Consider the following 9,687-nt stretch of genomic DNA (forward strand, 5'->3'; position numbering starts at 1 on the left):
TGCAGGCTTCAGTCAAATGCTATTTTCTAGTGAAAGATCGCCCCTGCATTCAAAATATGATGCATAATGAGGATTCATCAGACCATGAAATGTCAATTGAAGCAATGCCATGTACAGTGTTATAACCATGGTGTGCATAAGCATGCTTGAGGGATGAAGGAAGTATGAAATTTTGTGGAAAATAGCAGTTAGGTTTATATGAGAAACCAAAGCAGGGCAAACAAACGACAACAGAGAAAAACTGCACTGCTTTGGTTTTCTGTGCTGAACCAACTAACCCAACTTGACACTCTTCATCAGTTTTTTTTTTGTCCTCCACTGCAGCAATTATCACAGCAATAAAATTTCTCTGTTTCCGATTTCTCACTACACAGAAAAAAAAAGATCTTTTATGACAGACAAACACCCCATCTTCAGTGCCGCTATCATAACTTCATGCCATAAACTGGCGACAATGGCCGTTGGAATGGCCCTTCGCCCAGCAGTCTTCGCACTGCAATACTTTCCACACCTGCCGGTGGTGGCGATGTGGCGGCATGAAATTGAAGTGGTGCCTGAATGTCGTTCTCAGGGCTAATGACACCGGTTTTGCCAGGGCTTTCACCCCGCAGCCTCGGGAGATATGGTAGCCATCTGCGGCGTACAGGGCACGTTTTGCTTGTCCCGTTGCAACAAACCGCCCCTGCAAATGCCCGAATAATATTGTTACGTAGCCGTTGGGGCTCGTAACCGAAAGGCTTTAATGGGGGGTGACGTGGACGGCACCGCAGAACAAGCCAAGAGCACCCAGAGAAGGCCAGAACCGATCTTCTTCTTCTTTCACTCGGCGGTGCACGCGACTTGCGAAGAGCAGCCGCCTAGTGGCTGCTTGTGGAAACGTGGCATTACCCCCCTCCCTAAAAAAAAACATCGACCCGATGCATGCGCAAGAAAAGAAGGTAAGAAAGGCAGTTCACAAGAACATGCCAGAAAATCAGCAGTTTGTAAGCAAGGATGGTGAGAAAATAAACGGTCACATGAAGCATGCGGTTATGGCTTGGCGGCAGGCTGCTAGCGGTGCTCGCGCGAAAAGTACGGCTTCATTCGCACGACGTGGACGACTTCAGGCTTCTGCTCGCGGCGATGAGAAGTAGAAGAGCCGTCTGGAAGAAGTTCGTATGTGACGTCACTGAGCTGACGCACCACTCTGTAGGGACCGAAGTACTGCTTTAGCAGTTTCTCGGAAAGCCCTCGGCGTCGAATCGGAGTCCACACCCACACCATGTCGTCCGGTTCGAAGGTCACTACTCGGTGGCGGTGATTGTAACGCCGAGCGTCTCGGCCTTGCTGGTTCCGGATGCGCAATCGCGCAAGCTGCCGTGCTTCTTCGGCGCGCTGAGTAAATTCCTCGGTACCAGCTTCGGGGTCATGACCGTTAAGGGGCAACATGGCCTCTAGCATGGTGGACACCTCGCGGCCATACAACAGAGAGAAGGGCGTCATGCGCGTGGTCTCTTGTTGTGCCGTATTGTACGCGAATGTGACGTACGGTAGGATGTCATCCCAAGACCGATGTTCAACGTCCACGTACATAGACAGCATGTCGGCGAGAGTTTTGTTGAGACGTTCGGTCAGGCCATTCGTCTGTGGATTGTAGGCGGTGGATTTACGGTGGGTAGTGCCACTCAGCTGCATGACGGATTCCAGTAGCTTGGCCGTGAAAGCTGTGCCTCGGTCCGTTATGACAACTGACGGGGCGCCGTGCCTGAGGACGATGCGTTCGACGAAAAATTTCGCCGCTTCGGCTGCCGTGCCTCGTTCGAGGGCCTTTGTTTCAGCATAGCGCGTGAGGTAATCGGTAGCGACTATTATCCACCGGTTGCCCGAGGAGGAAGTTGGAAAAGGGCCCAACAAGTCCATGCCCACCTGCTCGAATGGAAGTCTGGGCACTTGGACAGGCTGCAGTAAACCAGCTGGCCTTACAGACGGTATTTTCCGTCGCTGGCAATCGTGGCACGTTCGTACATAGTGGCGCACTGCCGCCGCAAGTTTGCGCCAGTAAAAACTCTTTTGAATGCGAGCCAAAGTTCGAGCATAGCCGAGATGACCGGCGGTGGGCTCATCATGACATGCCTGCAAGACTTCGTCACGGAGAGTGTCTGGCACGATGAGGAGATAATCCCTTCCCGTGGGAGAAAAATTGATCTTGTAGAGCACGTCGTTTAGGAGACAAAACGAGGAGCGCGTTCTGGCGAAGGGACGGGGTACTTCCGTAGTACGCGCTTTCAGGAAGTCGATGAGTGGAGCGAGTCCCGGGTCCTCACGTTGGCGCTGCGAAACAGTGACTGCGTCGACAGTTGCGATAAGAGGAAAGTCGGGCTCTTCGTCTTCGTTGGCCGACTGGATGGCGAACGGGACAAGCAGTCGGCGTCGTTGTGCTGGCGTCCGGACTTATACACGATGGTCATGTCGAACTCTTGTAGACGTAAACTCCAACGTGCAAGGCGTCCGGAGGGATCGCGCAAGTTCGTCAACCAGCAAAGAGAATGATGGTCGCTCACGACCTGGAAGCGGCGGCCATAAAGATACGGGCGAAATTTCATCACTGCTCAGACAACAGCGAGGCACTCTTTCTCGGTGGTGGAATAATTGGTTTCAGGACGAGACAAAGTCCGGCTAGCGTACGCGATGACTCGCTCAGCGCCATCCTGCCACTGTACGAGCACAGCGCCGAGGCCTACGTTGCTTGCATCCGTGTGAACCAGGGTCTCGGCATGGGCATCGAAGTGGGCAAGCACAGGCGTTGTTTGCAAGCGGTGCCGTAATTCACTGAATGCCTTTTGCTGTTCGTCTGTCCAGGCGAAGGTGACATCATCTCGGATGAGACGCGTCAACGGGGCAGCAATTCGTGAAAAGTTTGCAATGAATCGGCGGTAATAGGCGCAGAGTTCCAAAAAACGCCGGACTGTCTTTTTGTCGGATGGAGTAGGGAAGTTGGCGACGGCTGCAGTTTTGGCGGGATCGGGCTGAACACCTCGACGGCTGACGACGTGGCCCAGGAACAGGAGCTCTTCGTAGCCGAAGTGGCACTTTTCAGGTTTTAACGTGAGGCCGGCAGATCTTATAGCCCGTAGCACGGTGGAAAGGCGTTGGAGGTGTTCCTTGAACGTTGGGGAAAACACAATAACGTCGTCCAGATATACTAAACAAGTTTGTCATTTAAGGCCGGATAAGACTGCGTCCATCATTCGCTGGAATGTCGCTGGAGCGGAGCACAATCCAAACAGTAGGACCTTGAACTCGTAAAGTCCATCCGGCGTGACAAACGCAGTCTTCTCACGGTCCCGTTCGTCTACTTCGATCTGCCAATAACCGCTTTTGAGATCGAGCAAAGAGAAGTAGCGCGCATGGCGCAGCCGGTCCAAGGAGTAATCAATGCGTGGTAGCGGGTACACGTCTTTTTTTGTGACCTGGTTGAGTTTGCGGTAGTCAACACAGAATCTCATACTGCCGTCTTTATTCTTAACCAAGACGACAGGTGAAGCCCAGGGACTCCTCGATGGCTGCATGACACCGTAATTCAGCATTTCGTCTACCTGCTGAGCGATGACTTCGCGTTCCCGCGGTGACACTCGGTAGGGGTTCTGTCGGACTGGTCGGATACGTTCGTCGGTTATTATGCGGTGCTTGCTGAGGGGCGTCTGCTTGACCGCGGAGGCAGACGAGAAACAGCCTTGAAACTGACAGAGCAGCCCGACAAGTCGATCCTTCTCGGTAGGTGATAGAGCGGGGTTCACATCCAGGGCGAATTGGGCCGTTCGGCTGGCAGATGTCCCGGTCTGGAGTGCGATGCAATCAGAAGTTTCGGCGATATCGTCCAAGTAGGCGACCGTGGTTCCTTTAGCGATGCGTTGTCGCTCATTGCCGAAGTTGGTAAGGAGTACATCCGCGAGGCCGTTGGTCGGATGGACGATACCGCGGGCAACACAGACGCCGTGATGGAGCAGCAGCTCAGTGTTCTGTTCGGCCACCCCTGCAGCACTGGACTGGTCATCGCACCTGACGGTAACGAGAGTACATGAGCGTGGCGGCACGGTTACATCCGCGTCAAGGATGCGCAAAGGTGCGTGGCGTCGTTCGGCGTCTGCGGAAGTCGGTGCAGGCGGTGAAAACGTGACCAAACGGCGAGGAACGTTAATGACGGCACCATGCTGTCGTAAAAAGTCAAGGCCGAGGATGAGGTCCTTGCAACAGTTGGGCAGAATAACGAAAACCGCAACAAACACGGAGTCGGCAATGGTGACTCGTGCAGTGCAACGCCCTAAAGGTGTCATAAGGTGGCCACCAGCAGTACGAATTTGGGGTCCAGGCTATTCAGTCCTAACTTTGGCGAGCCGATCCGCGAAATTCTTGCTGATTATTGAGAAGTCTGCTCCTGTATCTACTAAAGCAGTCACTGGGTGCCCGTCAACAAGCACGGGAAGGTCGGCGCTAGCTGTGTGATCGGTATGAGGGAAGCTCGGAGTCACGGAATCACGCTGCGGCGGCATCGCTGTCACGGAATCACGCTGCGTCGTCACGGGGGGGTCTTCGGGACGTCGGTTTCGTTTTTCAGCAACCTGCCCCCCTGAGGTCGCCGCCTTCAGTTTCCCCGGCGTGGGCTTGGCGACCGCCCCCTCATCGTATCGCTGAAAGTACGACGGCTAGGTGACGAGTAGCGGACGGGAGAAGGTGACCGTTGGCGGCCGTTCGGTGAAGTATGCTGGGCAGCAAGGTATTCCTCGATTTCCCGAGGTCGCTCACCGAAGCGTGGGCGCGGGGCGTGACGTGAAAATCCCTGAAGCCCGAGTTCACGGTAGGGGCAGCGCCGATACAGGTGGCCGGCTTCCCCGCAGTGGAAGCAGAGCGGCCGCTGACGAGGAGTGCGCCAGATGTCGGCCTTCCGGACCGGTGGTTGCATGGCGAGTCCCTGCTGCGGTGGCCGCTGGTAGGAGGGTGGCGGCAGAACGGACGGCGGCTGCGAGTCGAACGGGGTAGGCTGCGCGGGAGGCACCGCGGGCTGACGGACAGCTGCTGCATAACTCAGAGGGCGTGGCTCGGGCAGCAACTGAGGCGGTGCAAACGCTTGCCGGATCTCCTCGCGCACGACTTCAGTGAGGGCAGCGGCTGTGGGATCAGGCGAGATGATGTGGAGTTTCCGGAGCTCCTCGCGAACTACGTCTCGGATCAACTCTCGCAAAGAGGAATGTTCACTGGCGCTGCACGAAGCGGCCACTGAGCTGAAGGGCTGAACGCACGCAGACTCGTTTCGTCGGGAACGTTGCTGCAGGGCTCGCTCGATGAGGGTTGCTTCAATGATGAAGTCGGCAACGGTCTGGGGGTGATTCCGCACCAAACCAGCGAAAAGATGTTCTTTTACCCCCTGCATCAGGTGGCGCAACTTCGCGGCCTCCGTCATGCCGGGATCAGCCCGCCGACAAAGACGGTCCACGTCCTCGGCAAACATGGCGACGCTCTCGTTGGGCTTTTGGATACGGGCTTCCAGGAGGCGGCGCGCTCGGTCGCGGCGGTCGGGGCTGGAAAACGTATCGCGCAGCTGCTGGCGGAAGGCATCCCAGCTTTGAAGACCGGTCTCCCGGTTCTCGTACCAGGTTTTGGCGCCGTCTTCCAGCGCGAAGTATACGTTGCGCAGCTTCATGGCAGAACTCCACTGATTAAAATTGGCCACACGTTCAAACTGTTCAAGCCAGTCGTCGACGTCTTCAGCAGGAGCGCCATGGAAACTCGTCGGTACATGGGGCTGCTGGAGGGTTAGATGAGGGGAACTCGCCTGCGTCATGGGATGAAGCTGAACGGGGCGGCGGTCGGGAAGGAGACCGAACTCTGGGGAGAGGCCGTGAACGCGGCGGCTGCTGCGATGAACGGGCGTAGACACCAGCGGGAGTCGGTCGGGACTCGCTGAACCGCTGCGAGAAGAGGTCCGGGACATGGGATCTTGAATGCACCTCCACCAGTGTTACGTAGCCGTTGGGGCTCGTAACCGAAAGGCTTTAATGGGGGGTGACGTGGACGGCACCGGAGAACAAGCCAAGAGCACCCAGAGAAGGCCGGAACCGATCTTCTTCTTTCACTCGGCGGTGCACGCGACTTGCGAAGAGCAGCCGCCTAGTGACTGCTTGTGGAAACGTGGCATTATGGACACTACAGCAACATCTCCCATAAATCGACACAGTCAAAATGCGCAAACAACCAAAGTGCAATTCATGATGGAAATATGTGGCCGCAAAGTAAACGAGGCACAAAGAAAAAGAAGACACAGGACACGCGCCATATAAAGTATATTTCAATCGCAGTCACTTCAGCATTCCAGGTTAGAGGGCCGATATGCATGCAGTGCCTTTACGGTACATTTACCACTTCATGACCGCGCCAAGGTGGTATTCCAAATTATATACTTTTGCTTGCCTTGATGAAACAGAAGGTCCATGGATTCGTACTAGTCATTTATGATGTAACACAACGTAGTACAAGCTTAAATCAGAGAGAGAGAAGAGACAGAAACAGAAGGACGGAAAGGCAGGGAGGTTAACCAGGCGATGCCCAGTTGGCTACCCTACACTTGGGGAGGGGAACAAAGGGGAAAAAAGGAAAAATAGCGGCAACGAGATGAGTTTTCCAAGTGTCCATCGACCACTATGACAAGGGGACAAAGGGCACACACTGAGAGCTTAAAGCTTGTTGACGAAAACACAACCCAGAGTCCTTTAAGAACCTCAGGAGCGCTTTCACTCTTTCCTTTGTAAGGAAGGTTGTGTCCAGGGCCCCAGAACCTTGGACTCTGTTAGAGGGCGCGAGTCCAAGCGGAACAGAGTAGCAGCCAGGAAGGCGCACTCTCGCTCAAAACGAGGGCAGTCACAGAGTAGGTGCCCAATCGTTTCATCGCAACTGCACTGCTCACATGCATGACTAACTGCCTGCGGAATTTTTACCTGCACGCCCTAGCACCACATCCTCTGAGGCTGCGAGGCTTCTGATTATTAAAGTGTCAAGCCTTTTCCTCCTTTTTGTTTGCCCCGCTGTCTCCGACAGACGTGGTGGTAGCCTGAAGAGAAATATTTTCGCGGCCACAGAGGCTGCCTGCTGCACCAGCTTCTGCATGGAAGAAACAAGCAGCATTAATAAATGTGGCATACAAAACAGCAATGTGAGGGGAAAGTGGCCAAGTATGCGACTGTCACAGACATGAGAGCATTATATTCATCAAACGTCTCTGACTATACTGCACGATGAAACAAGAAATCTCCTATCTTACATGCCATTGTGGCACTTTGTAAGCACCATGCAGACATGTGAACAATGAGGAAATCTGACGTGCAGAAAAAAACAAAAAACGCCAGAGACAATTCATGCGGCAGACTATGCACTAAGTAATCACAGTGTAACGTACACCCTCCCCACTGCTCTATTCTGATTGGCGAACGCGTGGTTCCTTTCGCCATCAGTCACCCGTTCTTTCTTTCTATTTCCTCTCTCATCCCTCGGAAGTTGAGGGGCAATTTTTCTGCGTCTTTGCCTCCTGCAAACTGAGGCTTCACACGCCAATGCCGGTTACTTTTTGTGGTAGTGCCTTTTCTGATAGCAACCCATGGAAAAAAGCAAGGAAAACGAGCTATAATCGTGACATCTGTCGCGCAGTTTGTTATGCGCGAAGCACGTGCTCCCTGCCGCGAAAACCACATTTCGCACGCGTAGCCGCTACTCACAACAGTCGCAAGCTCCTCATGATCACATACCTTTATATCATCGGCTATGTCCTCCGGCGACCGTTGGGTGCAGAGGCCGTTGCCGCCGACATACATTTCAAGGAAGTCCAGCGGCTTCAAAGGCATCCTCTTGATTACGTATAGGAGGATCCGTGCGTCGGCGCCGCCGAAACTGAATGTGCACACGTTACACGGTACATACAGTCTTGTATCGTGGAGAAATTTTACTTGGTTGTCGCCAGTGATCGCGCCGTGCAACGCTGAAGACATGGCGACGTGTGGCACTTCACCCTGCCGCGCAGACAAAACCCCCGCGCACACAAGCGTAAACACCGCGTGACAACCATCGCTAGCAACGCATTAAAAAACTAGAGCATATGTAGCGTGCACACTATCCACAATAAAATAAAATACCATTATAAAGTCGTGCATCTGTCTACGGCTCGAGTTTCGCTGTTTTTCTGACTTTTGTATTTTGTTCACGCCACGTTTGCTTCTAGTTATGGTTTCGAATTCCGCAAGAAAACGGGCATAGGAGTTTGGAAAATCTAGGACGCCGGGGATTATGTTCGCAGAGATAGAGTTTAAATTATGGTTCGCAGCCACGGTTATGTGGCTGTAACTACACTGTCAGACTCGCCAGTAGCAAGACTGTCACTCCAACGGGACAAAAGCAACCCACCGAAATATGTCAGATTCTACCGCTGTTCTCGCCGTTCGCTGTTCGAGGGGATCCCTTGCAGAGAGAAACCTCGCTAGCAGGAGTAGCGTCCATGCATGGTGGTCAAAGACAACGACATTTGCCGCACATGCAAAATCAAGGACGAACCCGATGTAGCACTTGTTTGGATAGCTGGCGCATGGTTTCGGTAATAGAAAGCGCAACTCAAAACGGACTCGAGAGAAATGAACACGAGACGCTCTGTGAACGCGATGTAAAGCGATGCTTCTGCGATGCAGTGCGCACTCTCCAACGCATTTACGAACCTTACACCATGCAATGCATCCGCGGACGCTGTACTTGACTGCGGTTCACCATTCAAGCGGTAGGCTACAAGAAAAAGCAAAACACAACTTCTGTATTTTTTTTCATCAATTTCAAATGGTGAAGCTTTGCACACCAATAACCATGCGACGCTCGCATGCGTTTACGCCCAAACAGCCAGCTTTTTGAAAGCAAATGGGAGCGGCCGCGCCATGTGAATTTTGATATAACAAAATGTGTCAGAAGCAAACCGATAGCTATTAAGCTAGCGACACCTTCAAAGATCTAAACATACATGAGAATGATATATTAAAAAACTTCAAAAACGCTCAGGCACAAATTTTTAATCGGTAAACATGAACAAAATCTAAGGCTGCACTTTTCCGTCTCAGCTGTAAGATTTGTAATGCAGAAATAGCTCTACCTTCCAGATCGCAAGTACCTGAAGCAGTGAATTGAAATTACGCTGTGTGTACTTTCATGAAAAGCTTGCAGTGGGATCACTAAGCTAATGATGTAATGTTGAAAAAGGCATCTAAGGCTATAGGGATTCATATTGCGTCGTACAAATATTTGACGAGAAAAAATCTGAATTAAGTGCCGTATACAACTTTCATCTGCTGCAGCCTAATTTACTGTACATCACTGTGGGGAACAGCACATTGTAACGTACAGAAAATATTGGTATTTCTTCAAAAAAATTCTTTGTATAGTCCATGATCCACCTAGGAGACACGCAACCCAGAATCTCATAATTAACCAAGCAATCATTACGATATACAATATTTATGGGTATAAACTATTGCACTGGTATAAAATTGAGAAAAAAAATACAAATCAATACCATTTCATCACTGGCTCACGGGCATCAAACTCAGTGGCCCTATATCTGCCCCGCTACAAACCACACTGAATTTCACTCATGACAAGTAACCACGGCCATGAAAAGGTTGGTTACCA

General features: G+C 52.3%; 1 protein-coding gene across 1 annotated transcript; it reads right to left on the bottom strand.

The window, feature by feature from the left end:
- Positions 1-433: 433 nt before the first annotated feature.
- On the bottom strand, positions 434-8,012 carry LOC149326400 (uncharacterized). The gene is made up of 4 exons (XM_089564564.1): positions 7,773-8,012; positions 6,985-7,131; positions 6,734-6,751; positions 434-682 (listed from the first exon to the last, which is right to left on the bottom strand). The coding sequence occupies exons 1-4, from the start codon at positions 8,010-8,012 to the stop codon at positions 434-436; spliced, it is 654 nt and encodes a 217-aa protein (XP_089420690.1).
- Between the last annotated feature and the right edge of the window lie 1,675 nt (positions 8,013-9,687).

Source organism: Amblyomma mixtum, chromosome 10 (genome assembly GCF_055824585.1).
Source record: "Amblyomma mixtum isolate Tamu chromosome 10, ASM5582458v1, whole genome shotgun sequence".
NCBI lineage: Eukaryota > Metazoa > Arthropoda > Arachnida > Ixodida > Ixodidae > Amblyomma > Amblyomma mixtum.

Excerpts from the sequence above, each read along its gene's own strand:
- LOC149326400 (XM_089564564.1), bottom strand. The coding sequence starts at position 8,012 with ATGTCTTCAGCGTTGCACGGCGCGATCACTGGCGACAACCAAGTAAAA. Across the intron at positions 7,132-7,772 it reads ACATAGCCGATGATATAAAG|AAGCTGGTGCAGCAGGCAGC; the intron begins GTATGTGATCAT and ends TCTTCCATGCAG.